Raw genomic sequence first — 22,503 nt, forward strand, 5'->3', positions numbered from 1 at the left:
TGTCACTAGCATGTTCCTAGCATGATTATCATGTTGCTAGCATGTCGCTAGCATGATTAGCATGTTGTTAGCATTTTTCTAGCATGATTAGCATGGTGCTAGTATGTCACTACCATGTTTCTAGCATGATTATCATGTGACTAGCATGTTTCTAGCATGATTACCATGTTTCTAGCATGTTGTAAGCATGTTTCTAGCATGAATAGCATGTCTCTAGCATGTTGCTAGCATGACTAGCAAGTGACTAGCATGTCATTAGCATGATTAGCAAGTGACTAGCATGTTATTTTTTTTAGCATGTTTAGCAAAGTTACTAGCATTTTGTTAGCATGATTAACAAGAGACTAGCATGATTAGCATGTCCGTAGCATGTTTCTAGCATGTTTTTAGCATGATTAGCAAAGTGACTAGCATTTTGATGGCATGATTAGCAAGAAAAGCTGCATTTCTTTGCATTGCTTGTGATAAACTGTAAAAGTTCTCTGTGTCCATTTTTCAAGGAGTTTCTCCTGACAATAATCTAATAACAAAAAGCACGATTAGCATGCGGCTAGCATGTCTCTAGCATGATTAGCATGTTGCGCAGGCATGTTTCTAGCATGTTTGTAGCATGATTAGCAAGTGACTAGAATGTCACTAGCATGTTCCTAGCATGATTATCATGTTGCTAGCATGTCGCTAGCATGATTAGCATTTTCTTAACATTTTTCTAGCATGATTAGCATGGTGCTAGTATGTCACTACCATGTTTCTAGCATGATTATCATGTGACTAGCATGTTTCTAGCATGATTACCATGTTTCTAGCATGTTGTAAGCATGTTTCTAGCATGAACAGCATGTCTCTAGCATGTTGCTAGCATGACTAGCAAGTGACTAGCATGTCATTAGCATGATTAGCAAGTGACTAGCATGTTATTTTTTTAGCATGTTTAGCAAAGTTACTAGCATGTTGTTAGCATGATTAACAAGAGACTAGCATGTTGTTAGCATGATTAGCATGTCCGTAGCATGTTTCTAGCATGTTTTAGCATGATTAGCAAAGTGACTAGCATTTTGATGGCATGATTAGCAAGAAAAGCTGCATTTCTTTGCATTGCTTGTGATAAACTGTAAAAGTTCTCTATGTCCATTTTTCAAGGAGTTTCTCCTGACAATAATCGAATAACAAAAACAATTTGGTAGACCAAAAATATACATTTTTCAGTCAAGCGAGAGCTAAAATATTGACATTCTTGTGCTTCTGCTCTCTTCCACAAACATGCAGCTCAGTGAAACCTGTTTCTGTGTGAACGGCCCCTAATTCTGCACTTTTATCCAAAATAACCAGACTTCACGTGAGCCAAAGTTCTGCTGGATTTCACAAGACATCATTCAAGAAATAAAGAACAATTTACAGCAGATTAGCCTTCCACCTGACCAATAAGAGCTGATTACAGCCAATCTCATGCATAATCTACAGGAGCCAAGCATGAGTCTAATCGAGCGTCTCGCTGGCCTTTACAGAAATATTATCCTCCGAGCGGATCGATGCGGTGTATTGACCCTCACTGAATTATTCCTCTTCACACACACACACACACACACACACACACACACACACGCACACACCGGTCAGAGCTGGAGGATTCAGAGCTCAAACCCAAGGCCATCAAACATCTGAAGAGCCGTGGATCTCTGTGAAAACGCCAGCGGCCGCCGAACGCACACCTCTTCTAGTTTCACATCTCTCGCTGCATAATAAACATCTGTTTAGCTCGCTAAATGCTGATGCATGCTGGGTAGAAACTCACGACACAAAACCAAACACAAAACCATATCAGCATTAATAAAAGTCTGTCGAATGTAGACTGTGAAGATCATTAATCCTCCTTACAAATCATCCACTCAGCACACATTTTAAAATAGCTGACTACACAACCATGACTTCATTAGCATATCATTTGCATATCAGCAACTATTGGGCATTCAGCAGCTGTGGAGCGTTTAACGAGCCAATCACAAAGCTCTTTAACAGGTCGAGATCTTAAAGATACAGTGGCTTTATTTTAGGGATGATCATGAAAAACTAAATTATCTATTAAATTGAGTTGATTAAAATAATATTTAAAATAGCGAATGAGATATGTAAAGCTAATTTTATCTAAAACCTAAATTTTCAAGGGTATCAACAGAATAAAACATTAACTTACATACACACATATATATAACTGATAAGCAATAGTTTAAAACAATGTGTATTTCTTATTTTTTTCAGTTTATTATTGTTATAGTTATTTTTTAAACTAGAAATTGAAAATATATTTATGACTGATTGCACCCCAAAAATTCCAAAATGTAATTATTAACAGGCTATTAAACGAATAAAACATTTTTTAAAAAGATGTCTACATTGTTTTTTTTTTATTATTACTTTTATTTCTAAGTTTTAGTTTATTTTCATTTGACATATTGAAGTACTTTAATTTGCATATCAACATCTCTGGGGCTGGGTTGGTTGCTGCTCATTTCGTATGCGAAGAGGTCAGCCAATCACATCACAGAGATCTTAAAGGTACAGCAGTAAAAAAAAGACTGTTTCATTTTAACAATCTTCATAGCAAACTAAATTAACTATTAAATGATGATATGGCTAATGTTTTAAATGTACTTCAGTGGGGAAATAAAATGCTAGAAATGTGTTGAATATAAGCTCTTAAAGAATAAGAATGAATGACATGATTCAGCTGGTGGTAGTTATGGAAGTTTTACTTCCTGTTCACAGCATCTGACAACTAAAAAAAAAAAAGAGGAAGTGCTTTTCTATCACTTTTTTTTCGATGTCAGTTATGTGACTCTTTCTTGCATCTGCCATTTTTCTGAACATCAGAGTGAGAAAGTGAAGAAGGTGAAAACAATCACACATCAACAGATGGCGAGGAAATAAACACTGATCATCGGATTCAATCCATCTAATGCCATTCCTGCTTCAGTGGCTACTTTCACGCTGAAAATCGTTGTTAAAATGTAAAATATACACTACATTTAAAATATTTTTTTTTATTCATTTTATTGATTGGTTTCAGTTCATTTGATTTGACTTATTTGATTACAATGCCTCTGCAATGAGCTGAAACTAAATTAGTTTTATTCAATTTTTTTATTTATTTATATGAATTAAATTTAAATTAAATTGCATTTAGTTTATAATAACATATGGTTTTAGTTAATAACACTCTGGTACAAATAAAACCACTAGAGCGAGGTTCTTGAGGTAAAGTGTTCATGTGTGATGTTTTTCAGATTCACAGATTGATTTCGGGTGTGAACTGAACACCCACAATCCTGTGAGACAACAATTCAAGACCACCAACATAGAAAAGATGCATTTCTATGTCCACAGTCAAACACATTAATGGTAATTAAAACAGGAAAATCTAATAAAATTCAATAATATGAAACGTCCTACTTAAATGTAAAACAGTGTTGAAATTAACAATAAAGACTTAATCATTAGAATATTTTCTGATTATTAAAAGAAATATACGTAATCACTACTGATACTTTTATTATTCCTCATTTTATTATGATGTTTTTTTGTCACATGAAATATTAAATGGAGAAAAAAAGAATAGAAATAAATTTAGATAAATGTAATAATATTAATACTACTAAATAATATTAACAATAATACAACTATTTTAAAGAGGAAAGATAAATTAAATTAATGATAATTAAATTAATTAATAATAGGGCACTGTTACTTAAACAGTAGTTTTAATTAAAATTCAATTAAACAATTAAAACCAGAAAAATAAACCAAACCATTAAATCTAGAAATAATTAAAACCGAAAACACAGAATTTGGATATAAATTAAAAAACATGAAAATTTAAATAGAATTAAAAAAAAAAAAAAAAATCTTTCATAGGACCCTAAAAAAGGTATTTTTTTGTTATGGTGAACTTTTAGTAAATTGCTGTTAAATAATGTTTCATGACTGCAATTAATTGAGTTTTGATTACGAACACCATTAAAACATCCAGAAAGACCAGAAAGTCGGATAAAATAACATCTGGAAAAAAAATATAAATTATATATATATATATATATATTTTTTCATAGGGCCCTATAAATGGCTGTTTCTTAAAGACGGGATGAAACCCTTATTAATAAGAATAAGCTGAAATATTCCTGCACAAACACCTGCTCCATCACCTCCTGCGGGACGTCCTGAGCACATCAGAGAGGGTCTGGGTGAAGAATGTGCAGCGCTGTACTGCGTTATACAACCCTGTCTGACCCTGCGGACGCTTTCAGCTTTTAAACCTCAAACAAAAAGCTCTTTCTCTGAACGCACAGCAGCACTGCACGCTGACACAATATACACTACACAACACGAGCACAGAACCGCACAGCCAGCAGAGATTCTGAGCGCTTGCGTTTACACCTGGATCTTTCAGAGCAGGACGCTTCCTAAACAAGTCAACATGAGGCACCAGATGAAGTCCAGATAAGCTTTTCACATATCTTGAGGAACATTAAAGGGTTAGTTCACCCAAAAATGAAAATTAGGCTGCATTTTACTCAACCCTGAGGCATCCTAGCTGTATATGAGTTATATATAAAAAAGTTATTTAAGCTGTTTCATGGCTTTTTTGGATAAGCGCTTTTTATTTAACTTCTTTTAGACTGATGCATGCTACACCCGCTGGGTGCCATGAAACAGCTTAAAAGATCACAGACATTTTTTTAATATAACTCCGACTGGATTTGTCTGAAAGAAGAAAGTCACATACGCCTAAGATTTTCATTTTTGGGTGAACTAACCCAAAAAAGTCACTTTAATATACATTTCAACTGATGCATGTGATAGGCGTGTTTATACTGGCTATTTTCTATTTACAATGATTCAATTATTATTTAAATAAGCAAAAATTATTTCCAATTATTTAATAAAAATTAAAATATAATCAATTGTTTTAAATATGATTCATTTAATCAGAATTTTATATTATATATATATATATATATATATATAGACAGTCACCAGTGATAAACTACTACTAAATATATTTTAGAAACTTAATTTTCTGTAAAGCTGCTTTGCAACGATTTGTATTGTGAAAAGCGCTATACAAATATATATAAAATTCAGAGTTGACTATTTTTTGTTTATTAGGTTACAATTCCCAAACAAATAAAACATAATATTATGTTTGTTTACATTTTATTAACATTTTTTATTTATATTTAATGTTAATATAATGTATCTACATATTAAGCAAAAATACCTAATTATACATAATTTATCTCATATAATAAAATTTTATATAATTTACATTTGGATTTGGATTTTTCCGAAATGCACAAAAATATATTGATATTTAATCTTTAAAATTATTGCATAATATATTTATTGTTTGTTATAAATATCTAATATTTAAAAAAATATATTGTATTATTGAATTATTTTAATAATTTTAATTATATAATTTAAGAGTTTTTTTGTGTGTGTTTCATAATGTGAATCACTGGATTATTCTGTTTGTGTATTTTTTTTTTAATTCATCAACAAACCATTTTTGTTGAATTTCCACTGGAAAATTGTGATATTTAGCATTACTGTCATCTATTATATCATACTGTGATATAAGACTGTGCTGAGCCGCCCACCTCTATCTCTCTCTCTCTCTCACACACACACACACACACACACACACACAATGCATCGCTACCTTTTCTAGAAGAATCTTGACGCAGGTCACATGACCCTCGTAAGTAGCAGACAGCAGCGGAGTGATGCCGTGTTTATCTGGAGCCTGTCGAGAAGAACACAGCAGAATTCAGATGAACATACAAACTCCCGAGCACATCAGTGTAATTATCATTACACACAGCATCTATGCATCAGACGGAGAGAGAGATGCATGCTGGGATATCAGGCATCTTCAGAAGTGTCTTATCTCAGGAGCCCTGGATAGCGAGCGCTGATAGATGCTCGAGTGCTCGTTTCTGAAGGAGATGCCAGTGGTTTAGTTCTAATCCGGGTTTTTATAGTTAACTAAAAATAAATAAGTACACATAAAAAATAAAATAAACTAACTAAAAAAAAAGGTGTCTGTGTGTGTATAAGCAAAAAAAATCATTTTAATTTAGCTTAACTTGATGAAATATCTACTACTTAAAATAAAAATAAATATTAAAGAACCAACTTGTTGTTTATACACAACATATTTCTGTAAAATACAGAAAAAACAGTAATATTGTGAAATATTATTACAACTTAAAATAATTGTTTCAAAATTTATTATACTTTAAATGATCATTTATTTCTGTGATGCAAAGCTGAATTTTTAGGATCATTATCACATGATCCTTTAGAAATCATTCTAATATGATGATTCATTATCAAAGTTGGAAACAGTTCTGCTGCTTAATAAAAAAAAAAAGAAGCTATGTTTTTAAAATATAAATATTTTTTAATAACAATATACACTACTGATCAGTAATTTGGGGTCAGTAATTTTTTTTTCTTTCTTTTTAAATAAAATCAATACTTTTGATACAATACAATAGAAAACTATTATTTTAAGTTGTAATAATATTTCACAATATTACTGATTTTTCTGTATTTTTTATCAAATAAATGCAGGCTTGATGAGCAGAAGAAACTTCTTTCAAAAACATTAAAAATAGTAATGTTTCCAAACTTTTGGTCTGTACTGTATATATATATATATATGTATGTAGTTCCTGGCTATATGTACTGTGTTAAGTTAACGAAGATTTGTCGTTTGCACATATATTATTACTCTTTGTTAGTTTTGATTGCTTCTATTGTCCTAATTTGTACGTCGCTTCGGATAAAAACGTCTGCTGAATGACTTAATGTAAAACTTAAAAAATCATCTAAAATAACAAGTTCTAAAAACCACAATAGTTAGGGTTCAGTCGAATTTTCTAAACTAAGTCTCTTCTGCTCACCAAAGCTACATTTATTTGATCAAACATACAGTAAAAACAGCCAAAACAGATTTCTACTTGAATTCTGCCGAAGTCGACATGCTGACGGTTTGATGCTATCAGGTGTGCGGGACTTATATCTGCTCTGACTCCACACGGTAAACACACACACACACACACACAGAGCAACAGTAGGAGGACAGTTACGTTCACATCGGCTCCTTTAGACAGCAGGAACTCCAGCATCTCGGCCTGACCGCAGTCTGCAGCGTAATGAAGCGGCTTGCGTCCTCCTTCCAGAGTCCTGTTCACATCCTCCGCCTGCACAACAACACACAGCACACACTTCCTGTTCAACACCATTTAGGAAACTGTAGGCATTAGAAATAATGGCTAAAATATGCATTAACATTATTCAATATAATTGTAGAAATAACTTATTATTTTAAAATTATTTATTTGTTTTTATAACAATAATATATTTGGATTACGCTATCTTAAGTTAGCATTCATCATCAATAAATATATATTTTTTCAGAATTTAGAATTATTTATTATTTTATATAATAAATATAATAATATTAAATTATATTATCTAATGGGGTTAGGGTTCATTATTAAATCTAAAAAAAAAAATACAAAAATAAAAAGATTTATTGCCTATACCCAGTGGGGTAGCAAATTTTCTTTAGCATATATTTTTAATAATAATATTTATTATTCAATATAATTATATTCAATAGTGAATACGTCAATGTTCAATATAATTGCATAAACTTAAAAAAAAAAAAAAGTTTATGGTTAAGGATACTTTAGTCATTATAATAAAACTGGATATTAAATAATATTATATTCTTAAATATAATTATATAAATAGTTTATTATCAGTATCAACTATAAATAGTAATAAAATAATATTAAATACATTTTAATAAAATTTATATTAAATATGAGCAATATAATTTTATGGTAAATATAATAAACTATAATAACAGTAATAATAATATTATGTATGTTATTACAGAAATTGTTAAAGAGTTTAAATATTATAATTTAGTAGTCTTATGTTTTTGATGCTGTTTTTGCAGTATTTCGTTCACTGCCAAAATAGACATAAATAGATGATTTAATAGAAATCACAAAACAAACCTTCCTCAATTGTTCAGAGGATGTTTATTTCTTTAAAATAAATATAGTTCTTAGAGAAGCACTGCTTTTGCTCTCTTTTGACATTTTTTCTACACTATTTGTACCATTAACATTATGTAATAATCACTCCACTATGTGTGGGATCTAGCTGTGATGATGAGCAGATGATGAAGATGAATGATGATGATGAGCAGCACATTCACACAGAAAACCATCATGTGACCCTGCTGTGAGTGTGAAGTGAGGTAGACCACTGAGCTAAACATATCACAACCACACACAGACAGAAGACAAAACACTGACTCCTGATCTCATCTGATGGCTAAAGTGATGAAGGTGAGACGTTCTGAGGCGCTGAACCACACGACACACACACACACACACACACACATTATATCAGAGGAGCAGGAGGAACTCCAGGACACAAGCTATTATTCAGAACACACACACTCTTCTGGGGTCTGCGAGCTGGTGCGAGACGCAGATTCACTCTCTGACAGCAGGTGGAGCTTAATGTGTTTCCTTGGTTACCGCTGTAAACAAAGCACTTACGAACACCACGGCAGGTGGAGCTTAAAGCGTTTCCTTGGTTACCGCTGTAAACAAAGCACTTACGAACACCACGGCAGGTGGAGCTTAAAGCGTTTCCTTGGTTACCGCTGTAAACAAAGCACTTACGAACACCACGGCAGGTGGAGCTTAAAGCGTTTCCTTGGTTACTGCTGTAAACAAAGCACTTACGAACACCACGGCAGGTGTTGCTTAAATCGTTTCCTTGGTTACTGCTGTAAACAAAGCACTTACGAACGCCGCAGCAGGTGGAGCTTAGAGCGTTTCCTTGGTTACCACTGTAAACAAAGCACTTACGAACGCCGCAGCAGATGGAGCTTAGAGCGTTTCCTTGGTTACCGCTGTAAACAAAGCAGCGCTGCACTTATGAACTTTAATATCCATTATAAAGAGGCAAGATGAACAGAAAAAATACCATCTAAACTCTTCTAAAGACAGTGATTTCCCCTCAGACATACATTCATATAAACTCCTAGCCCTAAATAAATCGTGATTTGTTTAGCATCTCAACCAATTTGAATAATCACATATTTTAATTGATTTTCAACTGGCTCGCAGTTAATCGTTACATCCCTAGTGAGAAGTGTATAAAGTTTACACACTTAACAGATGACCTACAGCCCAGAGTGTGTGTGTGTGTGTGTGTGTGACATTTCCTGAACCTCTTTAAACCGTTAACAAACAACCGCATACACAGAACAAACCTGTTATGATAATACCTGCATGATTACTATATCATCAGACAAACACTGAACAACTGACTGATTTGTCTTCATAATCTGTCATTAAAAAGTAAATTCATGCTCAGCCTCATGAAACGATTTTCTATTTCTGATGACATCATCAGTTCCTGTTTTCTTATTGGATAATGCTCCAGGAGCAAAACTGACTCCTGAGAAGCCTATAAAGGATACATTTATACACACACACACACACACACACACACACACACACACACATTATATCAGAGGAGCAGGAGGAACTCCAGGACACAAGCTATTATTCAGAACACACACACTCTTCTGGGGTCTGCGAGCTGGTGTGTATGTGTGTGTGTGTGTGTGTATATAAATGTATCCTTTAATCATTACTTGGACAAAATGCTGCACATTTTTTGTTTAAAAAAACTATAATAATACAGCACTTGAATATTATTGCTCTTTTGTTGGTTTTGATTGCTTCTATTGTCCTCATTTGTAAGTCGCTTTGGATAAAAGCATCTACTAAATAACCAAATTTAAATATAATTTAAATAACAAAAGTAAACTGAATTAAAAAAAAGCCCCAAATCAAATAAATAACACTAATAAATCTCTTCATATAAACAAAACGAGGCTCTGTGTGCCATTTCCGTTTAAAATGAGAGGCAACCACTGCATTTTAATCATGATCCACACAGAGATGCAGCATAGATGCACCATGAGCAGTTTTTAATCTGAATTAGAGACTGTATCATTTCCAAATCTGAAGCAAAAACAGAATGGTTTGACTTGAGTTTTGTAAAACTATACTTAAAAAAATATATGAATGAGACGCAGATTCACTCTCTGACAGCAGGTGGAGCTTAAAGCGTTTCCTTGGTTACCGCTGTAAACAAAGCACTTACGAACACCACGGCAGGTGGAGCTTAAAGCGTTTCCTTGGTTACCGCTGTAAACAAAGCACTTACGAACACCACGGCAGGTGGAGCTTAAAGCGTTTCCTTGGTTACCGCTGTAAACAAAGCACTTATGAACACCACGGCAGGTGGAGCTTAAAGCGTTTCCTTGGTTACCGCTGTAAACAAAGCACTTACGAACACCACGGCAGGTGGAGCTTAAAGCTTTTCCTTGGTTACCGCTGTAAACAAAGCACTTACGAACACCACGGCAGGTGGAGCTTAAAGCGTTTCCTTGGTTACCGCTGTAAACAAAGCACTTACGAACACCACGGCAGGTGTTGCTTAAAGCGTTTCCTTGGTTACCGCTGTAAACAAAGCACTTACGAACGCCGCAGCAGGTGGAGCTTAGAGCGTTTCCTTGGTTACCACTGTAAACAAAGCACTTACGAACGCCGCAGCAGATGGAGCTTAGAGCGTTTCCTTGGTTACCGCTGTAAACAAAGCAGCGCTGCACTTATGAACTTTAATATGCATTATACAGAGGCAAGATGAACAGAAAAAATACCATCTAAACTCTTCTAAAGACAGTGATTTCCCCTCAGACATACATTCATATAAACTCCTAGCCCTAAATAAATCGTGATTTGTTTAGCATCTCAACCAATTTGAATAATCACATATTTTAATTGATTTTCAACTGGCTCGCAGTTAATCGTTACATCCCTAGTGAGAAGTGTATAAAGTTTACACACTTAACAGATGACCTACAGCCCAGAGTGTGTGTGTGTGTGTGTGTGTGTGACATTTCCTGAACCTCTTTAAACCGTTAACAAACAACCGCATACACAGAACAAACCTGTTATGATAATACCTGCATGATTACTATATCATCAGACAAACGCTGAACAACTGACTGATTTGTCTTCATAATCTGTCATTAAAAAGTAAATTCATGCTCAGCCTCATGAAACGATTTTCTATTTCTGATGACATCATCAGTTCCTGTTTTCTTATTGGATAATGCTCCAGGAGCAAAACTGACTCCTGAGAAGCCTTTAAAAGAGAAGAACTACAAAAACAAAAGCACACACACACAAAAGATGAAATAATCAGCTAGTCAGTAGTTGAAGTCACGTTACTGAAATCTAATTCATTATGAACCATGTTTCATGTTGACTTTAATAACAAACAACTTGCTGCTGTTGTTTGCTACTGCTACTGGATCAAACATGTTTCAAACAGAAAACCGTCTGGAAAACATCCACCTGTTGCTGTTACCATTAACAAAAAGTGCCACAGTATATGTTTCTCAAAATACTGTCATGACAATGTTGTGTCTCTTAACTAATTCATGACTCATCTCTGTATTTTTGTGATCAAATCACATTTGTGATTTCATAAACAATTTCTCTTTTCAGCTGACATCACCAATCCTTTTTTTCCAATTGGATAATGCTTCAGGAGGAAAAACGATAGATAGATAGATAGATAGATAGATAGATAGATAGATAGATAGATAGACATAGTGCTGTATTGTAAGGGTCTATAAACCTTCACAAGCTGTCAGACCTGTTTGGACATTTAAGTGAATGTATGTGATGACATGAAATGTGTGTGTGTGTGTGTGTGTGTGTGTGTGTGTGTGTATGTGTGTGTGTGTGTGTGTGCCTCACCTTCACCAGCAGAGCCTTCACTTCATCCAGATCTCCATTCTTCAGGGCCCACATCAACTCCTTATCCCCCATGTCACCTGAAACACACACACACACACACACACACACACACACACACACACACACACACACACACACACATGATGAGACTATTATAGGCCTTCGCTGCGGGTATTATTTCATTCCCTCAAATTTTTAACGGGTGTGTGAAGCAGCTCCGCGGATAACTCACCGGGTTTCGGGTGTTTTTCGGATTTGACAGAAAGTTTGTGATCAGACACTGACGGGATCCGCCTGAACTGCAGCGACTAGCGGCACGCACTTCCGCTATCACTCTAGCGCCCACATACATTTCAGAATAAGAGTCCCCATCCCACACCCACCAGCTCTGGCTCGATACAACCCTACATTACATATAAGGTAGATTTACTACACAAAAGGAATACACAGGCATCAAAACACGTTTAGACGATAATTGGGCGATATTAAATATAATAATAATAGAAAATAATTAAACCGGAATGATTCCCTAAGGCATAAAATTGGCCTGTGCCATTTCAAAATAAGAGTCTCGTTTTTTCACTCACTAAATTTGCTGTAATATAAATCATGTTGCGCTTAATAAATATACGCACAAATAAAAGACAGAAATCCAACTGTTAAAACCTGAGAGATGGTGCAGTTTGGAGTTATTAATATTTGAGTTTCAGGAAGTCAGTTTGAAGATGTGCCAGTGCCGAGCTTCATAAATCAGAGAGTAAATGGATCAAACTCAGTTTGTGTTCTGAAGAGGAAAAGGATTTGTCATTCTGACAAATATAATGATTGGAGGTGCTGCAGTATTAATATAATAGACTAGTAATTTTCATAAATAATACTACTGTCCATCTGTCTAGTGGTAGCTATTATTGCAGCTTTACAAATCTGTATTGGCATCTAAATGTTTAATTCTTATATGCTAATTAAGTTGTTTATGTTTTTCTGTGGTGTTTCATGAATGAAATAATAAATAAATTATAAAAATAGTTGTGAATATGCATATTCCAGCTAACAAAAATGTTCCACAAACGTTTTGCTAATGTTGTCATTAAGTTTGGCTATAAAAATATTATTTCTGAATGCTTAGTTACATTTAAAAATCAGTAGATTAACGTCCAACTAAAAATGTTCCACGAACGATCCATAAATAATGTTTTTTTGTGTGTGTTAAAGTTTAGAGAACATTATTTAGACAACGACCAGACAACGTTACATGAACGTTCTATTAACGTTACTGGAAGAACATGTGGTCACAACTTTAAGATTGCAAGATCTGAGATTGTCCCCGTTAGATTATTTTTTTGCAGTCAGATTTAGTTAGTCACTATAACTAGCTTGACCTGCTAAACTATTTAGTTCATGCGAGACTCAATTATAAAGTGTTGTTGTTTATTAGTCTGGCATTTCACTGAATGATATATAATGTCTCTTTCAAACACACGCTTCGTTCAGTTTCTTTACCTTCTTGCAATTATAATGAAGGACGTCTTTAGAAAGCTGGAGTTGGATCAGACCAGAAAAGAGCAATCAGAAGAGATAACTCTGTTTATCAGCTTCGAATGGAAAGCTCCCATCCTCCATAAACAGCACAGAAGTCCTTCACCTTCCCACCTAGCCTCTCTCTCATGCTGATATATGGAGGATGACAGCGCCGCATGACATTATTATTGCATGAAATAAGCTCTCAAAAGAAATCCAATCCAGCTAGAGGACAAAACATCTATAAAGGAGTGCGTGTTTGTCAGGAGGGTTATAAAGCGCCACTTGAAGGAAACTCAGAATGCAGGTAAAGCCCAAGAGAGCAGCTGCTCGCCGCCCATTAGACGCCTTACAGCAGCCTGACACGCGGCTCTAATGAAATGCAGCGGTTAGAGCTCATGAGGGTCTCGTGTGGCCCTGCAGGCCTCATGCTAATGCAGCGGCGCAATTACTGCAAACACACGGGGGACAGGAGCGCAAGCATGCATTGATATCAAAGGTGTGTGCTTTCGCCTGCTGCAGTGTCAGGAAGAACGACTTTTGTTATGCAAACACAAAAACATTCAAATGTATGCAGGGAACGTTCTCGGATCATTCAGGCAAGGTTCTCACAAAGTTACTTGTTTTGGAATGTTCAGAGAACATTTAAATGTAACGTTACGGTAATGTTTGCAAAATGATACAAATTCATATGACTGTAAAAAATGTTTTATGATGATGATGCTTCAGACATTCAGAGAACATGCAGAAATAATGTTTATATAACTTAATGGTAACGTTAGCAAATCGTTCTTAGAATACATTTTGGTTAAACAACATATGTGAATGTGAATAGAGTAACAAAGTAACTAACAGTTATCATCATACTTCCCCCAGATGATTACCATTAAAAACCTCTTTCAGTTTTCTGAAATGTTGTTTATACGAATTAAATCACATCTAATTAAATATGCACTAATTTGCATACATTTCCAGAACAAAAAATCTAAACATTAGATGAAGCAAAGTTCAAAATTGACATCAGAGTTAAAGATTTTTACTGCGTGGATATTGGATTTCTTTTTTTATCAATTGATAAATCAAGTCAACAACCAGAAAACAAAACAAAAAAAAACACTTTTTAAGGAATAATTAAGTGTGAATGATGTATAAATAAGCCCCTCAGTAAATGCCTTCAGAATATAGATAGGAATAAAGTACTAGAGTTTGGTGCTGAAGTGAAAACAAATCAAGCCTTTAAAAATATATTATAACCAAAATATACAAATGCAAATAGATAAAGAGCTATAAAATATACACTGTGGACATTTTCTTTTCTCTCCTCTAAAACAACACATTATGGAAAGCCAAAAATCTTGAGCAGTGCATGAAAACATAATGGTTCTCTTCATCCAGAGGGACAAACTTCAGAGGAAATGCAGGCGTCTTCCTGTAATTATGTCCAAACAGCAGCGCAACACAGCATTTCAGGCGCCTTTCTGCTGTGAAGAGAAACAGAAACATTAAGCTATTAAAATCAGCAGCAATAAACACACACTGCAACGAAGAGATTTATGAACATCTTTTGTCATCCAAAAACCTCTGACCTCTGAGATTTTAAGATTCTATTATTTCAATGATTGAACAATGACTTCATGTTCAGTTCTCTGATGTCCGTTAATGTTCACATGACATGCAAATAAATAAAAGCATATTTTTTACTGTTTAATTTGGATTGTCTTTTATTTTAGAAATTATTTAAATTTTACAGTTTTAAGTTAGTATAACTTCTCATCAACTCTTGTTTGGGAAACCCTGTTATGAAGGTTTTAAATTGTGGGTTGAGGTACAAAATTAGAATAAAATGTAATGAAATAAGCACTGCATATTGTACAGCTAACAGGGGATATTCTCACAACCTTCACTAAAACTTTAAAAGTTACATAAATGTTAGGACAAATGTTCTTAAAGTTATGTTGATGGAACGTTCTAAGAACTTTAGTAACATTCTTAATACGTCTTTATGATGTTATTAGTAATTGAACATTTTAAGACATTTTTTTTTGCAACATAATATCATATAACTAGAAATTGTAATATTTATGAATATAAAAAAAACTAAACATTTAAATAATCTTATGTGTGTAAACAGAGTTAGTAGAATGTTGTAAGAAACAGGTAACCTTTAAATAATGAGAAAACAAGAAAACTGGACATCTGAACATTCTTAGAATATTAAAAATAAACATTCAAATAACATATTTAACTGAAAATAAAGTTAGGGTAATATTGTAAGAAACATTCTTGTAACCTTTAATGTTATAATCACATTTACAAGCATTTTAAAACAACGTTCCCATAACCTAAAATTGGGCAACTAAGTTAATTGGGCAACTAACAACAATTTGTTACAAGAACATTTTTCCCAGTAGGTTATGAAAACATTATTTCTGAATGCTCTCTCAACATTCAAAAGGTCTGTCATTTTAAATGTTTAAGAAATGCTCTGTCTTGGCTATGCAAATGTTAAAGGGATAGTTCACCCAAAAATTACAATTCTGTCATTAATTACTCCCTCTCATGTCGTTCCAAACCCGTTGCAGGAGACTAGAAGAATTGTTGAATAAAGTCGTTATTTTTGTTTTCTTTGTGCACAAAAAGCATTCTCGCCGCTTTGTAAATTAACCCCTGATGTCACATGGACTATTTTAGGGATGTCTTTACTACATTTCTGTGCCTTGATCGTGTTAGGATTATAGCGCTCTATGCAGGGTCAGAAAGCTCCCGGATTTCATCAAAAATATCTTCCTTTGTGTTCTGTCTTAATGACAGAATTTTCATTTTTGGGTGCACTATCCCTTTAAGGGAGCATTCCATTTCATCATTTTGAGAACACTGAAAGAATGTTACTTTTGAATGTTCTAAAACAAGTAAAAACATTAGAAAAAAATGTCAGATGAACATCTTAAATGTAAATATGTAAATATGTAAATATGTTCCATGAATAATTTATAAACCAGCATCTGATAACCTGACTTTTCGTTGTCTGGTTAAACTGGATTGCAGGATGTTGGTAAACAAGACACATAAGACTTTAATGATTTAAAATATTATTTCTAGATCACAAAAAGTACAATATTAAAAAGTACTTTTAGCTGGAAGCAACGGTTTTGAAGTTAAAAACTTAGTAATGGATTTTTTTTTTTTTTTTTGTCTTCTCCAGATGTTAACTGATGGACTGGAGTGCTGTAGATTATTGTGATGTTGTTATCAGACTCTCATTCTGACGGCACCCATTCACTGCAGCGCATCCATTGATGAGACACTGATGCAATGCTACATTTTTCCAATTGTTTTTTTGGGGGGTGAAATATCAAAACTTAAATAGAATATGCATTACCATTAAACAAAACAAAAATTGATTTACATTTCTTGGCTGGAAATTTTCTGCAGTTCCATTTTGCGAAAGTACTTAAAAAGATCCCCCTCAAATTAACGTTTCATTCACAAATCGCTACATTTTGCTCATCATATGAACCTGGTACCTTGAAAACACAAATTAATTGATATAGATTACTTGAATGACTAGAAATGGTTTAAATTGAGAAATCTTTTTTGGGAGGCAGTGAACGGACTGTGGATGTACCATCTAAACGACGACAAACAGCAGCCGGTGTGTATTAGTGTGGAGCACCATCAGACAAAACACTGATCCCCATGATGCTTCTCTGCCCACGCCAATCTGAGGAGCACACGGGGTTAATGAGACACACACGCCTCCTACAGACGTGTGTGAGTGTTTCCAGCAGGAGGCAGCGTTCTGGAACACATGCAGACGTTCAGTTCTCCCGCTGATTTCTCATCATTCCTGCTCCGACAGAAACAGAAACAGTTAGTGCTTCTCAGCACAGACGGGTTCCTCTCGCTGACCTCTGAATACTATCACATCATGCTATTTTACAAACATACAGCTGGAAGAGTAAGAGCAGAATCCTAGTATGCTATTCTGAATTCAGTGCTAGTGTTCTGGTCACTACAGAGCACAGTATACGCTGAAAACTGCATACTGACACCACTGTGAATTTACCTCATATTTGATCATGATTCTCTTATTTACATGTTTATTAATGCAAAGCTGTGTTGTATAAAGCGCTTCAGAAATAAAGGTGACTTGACTACTTGTGTAAGTAACATAAATTGTACATTGCTGCCAGACCTCATTATAGTAATGTTTAATGCATCCCATATAATTTTGGAAATAAAAACAGTATTTGTTATTTTTTAAACCTATATATATATTACAACTTTTCTGATTGATTAAATATTATAGACAGAGAGACCGATAGATACTATGGATGGATGGATAGATTAATGTTTTGCTCTATAGTTCATACAGAGAGGATTATTATGGGATGTGTTTTTGCAGAAGGAAAAACAGACTTCCTGTTTACATCCTTCGTCATCATCACCACCATATCAACAACATTGTCATTATATACATAATATTAAGCACATCTAATGATCTCTGTCCTATGATGATTTTTGAATTGCTGCTGATTATATAATTCATAATACTGAATAATGGACTAATTACAGGCATTGTTCACACACACACACACACACACACACACACACACACACACACACACACACTTGCCTTGAGTGAGCTCTTCTCCATCAGGCTTCATGGGGAACAATCTTCCAGACTGAAGTAAAGGAGAGCGTCTGCCTGTGGGACACAAACACAAACCGCTCGACCTCAGACGACCCTCATCTCTCTCGCTCACTAGACGTGGTGTGTGTATTCTAGAGAGTTTAATAGACAGACTCTGATAAAATCATTGCCATAAATAAAGCGTTTCTTCCTGGAGCCGCTGAGATTAGAGCAGGAGACGATCATGACGCAGTAACGCGTTCAGACAGATGTCTAGAGGTCTAATGGCTGTTTTCACACAGGTCCTCTGGGCTCTGAGGTTCACGCCGCATACAGATGATTATATAGTGTTCAGCAGGCAAACAATCAGACGAGGCACACACAAACAGCTTCTCTGTCATCTTCAGTATTTTCTATTCTCTGAACTCTCACACAAACAGTTTCACGAGACCTTTCTTAGTAGTTCATCACGATGTTTTCCTCACAGAAACTGTACGTTGTTTGTACAGCCTTTGTGGGATTTTCTTGAATTTTAGATAGATAGATAGATTGAGTTTTGTAAAGGCCGTGCAAACACACACACACACACACACACACACACATCTAATGAAAACATGAATATTTCTGCATGAGTTGATTCTTATTAAGCTAAAGGAGCAGCTCCAGAATAATGAGTGTTCAAATCCTCTCAAATGAAATAAACAGCACAGCAATTACACAAACACAAACAGAACAAATCATCTACACACATTCAGTTGCTCTCTCTCTCTCTCTCTCTCGTTCTCAGTGTTCATCTACACCTCGTGAGGAATTAATGAACGCAGACAGACGCTCGCTCGCTCTGTAGTTCAGGGGAAACGCCAGTGTGTGGGGAAATATAACCTGGATATGGAAACTATACCATATATCTTTGTGGTTTTTAAAGCTAATTTGTGGTTTAATCAGGTTAAATAAGGAAAGCATGCATATTCACCAAAACAACAGGAGAATATGGTGTTGTTAGTTGATTATACATAAATGTATTAATGATCTAGTCAATCAGCTTCGACTGATATGAAGTAGAAGTTGGCAAAAGAGCTGATTCTGACGTCTTCAACGCTCTTCTCTGATAAGTCTGGTAAACCTTCTGTAGTTCTGAGATTTTATAGAGAGTGCAGTTTTTTTATTTATAGTATAGTCAGTTCTATGCTATTGGACTAATTGTGTGTTTGTATATTGTGTTAATGATGGAAACACTGGTGACGTTCCCCTTCACTGGATCTCTGATACAAGGTCTCATTCTTGTGCTGTAGATTATTTCCCCTTTAACAAGCTTTTTAATTAATATTACTGAAGCACTTTCATGTGACTTTTGTGAGATTACAGAGCAATTAGTGCTGACTTTGTACGATTACTTCCTTCTGTTTGTGTTTCAGGTGTTTTTTGTGGCTTCAGGATCAGTCCGTCGCAGACGAGAGTAGATCATGCGTTTGTCTTGGTGCAGCAATTAGCCATTTATTTTAATTGAAAATAAAATGTAATTACATTTGTATTAGATAAGGCATTCATAATGCAGTTCTCCCTTTATGAAAATACATTTACTTGCCCTCAAGTTGTTCTCCATGTGTAGTTTTCACGATTCATCCTACAGCTTTCTACAGCAGCCATTGACTTCCAGTGAACGGGCAAAAACTACTACTCTACTATCAAATGTTTGTTGATCAACATTCTTCAAAATATCTTCTTTTGTGTTCAACAGAAGAAAGATACTCAGGTTTGGAACATTTTCATCACTTAAACACTTTTTTATAGACGTCCAGGGAAAAGGTAAATAGTACAAAACTGCTAAATGCAACTGTAAGGAATAAAGATATGATTTTCTTTAAAAGTGCTTTACAAATAAATGAGACTTGACTTTTAAACTCAGCTCAAAAATCCCACTGACACACAAATCACTCAGAACGCCAGTCACACTTTCTGCAGAAATTGAAAAATTACATTATCTATTAAGTATTTAAACCAAGCCTGCTATTAGGAATCCTCAAAGTCCTAAACATGAAACCAGTGTCTCTCTCTCTCTCTCTCTCTCACACACACACACACACACACACTCTCTTAAGTGTAATTACATCCTGTAATGCCCAGCGTTCTGTGTCCATGATGTATTATGGCATGACACCATTATTTAGCTGAAAAATGATTAATGGCATACGAGCTGCATAAACACAGAGCTTTGAGCTGGAACTGAGACACAAGCCCACGGAGAGCTTCTGTGACCCACACACACCTCTGAAATAAACACCACCACGGCCTACATGAAATATGAGCCGCATTAAAGAACCATTGTTCTCCGTATGACAGGAGGAGCAGAATTCATTCAGCATTCGTCCAAGAGCGATACACTCTTTATTAGAACTCCAGACGGCTGTAGAAAAGCACTGGCACTAATAGAAAAGAGCAAAACACTACGTAAAAAGGCATGAGATGAGAAACAATGAAATGTGGCTTGTAAGAAATAACTATTTCATCATAAGAGATGCTGTCAGGATGATGCTGGTCCGACATCTATCTGCTAGACTAGACTAGGTTAACTCTTGAATGAAGGTATGGCTTGGTCAGGGCTGCTGGTTCTACATATTATAAAAGACTTTGCACTTGTTTTGTTCTGGAAGACAGAAATTCAGACAGTCGTGGGCTTGTTTTCAGAATAAAGTTGAGTATTTGGGCTTGTTAGTGGATTATCATTATTTTGATGTTTTTCTGTCTGTTAGTGCCATGGGAATCTAATCTATTTCTATACCAGTCTATTTTGACATCTGAAATAATTACAGTAGATTCCATTACAAGCTGTATTTATAAGACATTTCTTTCCTTTATACAGTACCTTCCTCTGAACCTTTTATTCCTCTCTTGTGGGTCCCACTTTTTATCCTCAGTGGTCAAATAAGATCAAAGACAATAAGCATCACTTCAAAAATGTTAAAGATTGTACTATATTCTGTTTCATTACATTTTCATGCACTCTAACAAATAATGTGTTAGCTCAATAAAAAACATTTATTCTGCTTATCCAGTTCTATGCAAACTTTTCTGGGAGCTAGAAATGTACCGCCCAAATCCTAATGTTAACAAGACAATTGTAACTTAGTTTTCTAGGAAAACCAATTAATGCAAAAGTTTGAGTGTGTTACGCACAATATTAACAGAACTCGCTGAGAATATCAGGCTGCAAGGTTTAATAAAATACTTTTTTTTTTCTTTTCTTTTTTACATTGCAACCATGAATTTTATTTATTTATTTAAAAAAAAAATTACATTTATTTTTAACAGGTCTCCTTATTTATTCTTTAGAGTGTACTATACAATATTCACCTCCAAATTATGCACCAACAAATCTATTTTTAAGAGTATTTTCATGAGGTTCTGCACTTGAATATATATTTATACGCTACAATTTTGCACCATTCTGATAAAGAAAAACATGACAATAAATGACTACTCATTCTAATGACTGATGATCACCAGTGGGTTCCAGGTTCAATAATGAAATTAATATCTGATTTAGATAGCCAGGGAGTTTATGTGTATTAAGAGTTTTGAGCACAAAAAAAACACACACTTTTTTTAATCAAGTGCATTTATGTCCTGACTTTTTTTGTAACAGACTAGAAAAAAAGGAAAGGCAATGGCCGAGGATTGAAAAGCGGGAAATATCCCTTTCTGTGCTTATTTTGGGCTTGTTTTTCCAGACCAGTTTGATTATTTCTCAGGCAAAACTGCCCTTTTGATTCTGAAGATCAGACTCATGATGAACCAAGGCTTTCTAACAGCAGGACGCTCCCTGACCCTCAAATGTTTTCGTTTTAACGGCAGCGATTATGAAAGCGCTTTACTAACGAGCATATGTGACTCAAAGCCTCTGTTCTCACTAACAAGTCCCTCTAATGAGATCATTAATTATGTCCCCCAGCAGCTCAGATCTGCTGCATCAACATGTGGAGAACAACACAGAACCGGCAGATTATGGGTCAGCGTGAGACCACATGAGCTGTGTGTTTTAGAAACGGCTGCCGTCTGCTCTTAAACAGCACCATCTGTGTGAGAGATGCACTAACAGACCGTTCCCTGAGAAAAACAGAAATCATCAACCATCAGTTTTCATTGCCAAACTTAATATGAGCTTGAATTTGTCTTTAAATCAGCTTCTATAGCTCTGTGATCTTACTAGATGACAACTGCTGACTCATTTGTGTCTATTTTATTTCTATAACAAAATGTATTTATTTTTTAAACTGATCTGAGATATGGAATAATTTTTTTTATTATTATTCAAAGTTGGAACCCAACTAACAGGGAACAATCTCAGAACTTTAGCTAATGGTCAGGAAAGGTTCTCTCAAAGTTATGAACAAACATTGTTCCAGTAACATTAATAGA

General features: G+C 34.8%; 1 protein-coding gene across 1 annotated transcript in view; it reads right to left on the reverse strand.

Annotated features, from left to right (window-relative positions):
• mtpn (myotrophin) overlaps window positions 1–12,322 on the reverse strand; it is a 14,468-nt gene extending 2,146 nt beyond the window's left edge. The window contains exons 1-4 of the mRNA XM_059510558.1: window positions 12,169–12,322; window positions 11,937–12,013; window positions 7,152–7,265; window positions 5,717–5,800 (exon numbers count right to left, since the gene is read on the reverse strand). Coding sequence (XP_059366541.1) covers window positions 5,717–5,800; window positions 7,152–7,265; window positions 11,937–12,008 — 270 coding nt within the window. The 5' untranslated portion in view covers window positions 12,009–12,013; window positions 12,169–12,322. The remainder of the gene's footprint in view (window positions 1–5,716; window positions 5,801–7,151; window positions 7,266–11,936; window positions 12,014–12,168) is intronic.
• Window positions 12,323–22,503: the final 10,181 nt, after the last annotated feature.

The sequence above is a fragment of the Carassius carassius genome, chromosome 26 (genome assembly GCF_963082965.1).
Source record: "Carassius carassius chromosome 26, fCarCar2.1, whole genome shotgun sequence".
Lineage (NCBI taxonomy): Eukaryota > Metazoa > Chordata > Actinopteri > Cypriniformes > Cyprinidae > Carassius > Carassius carassius.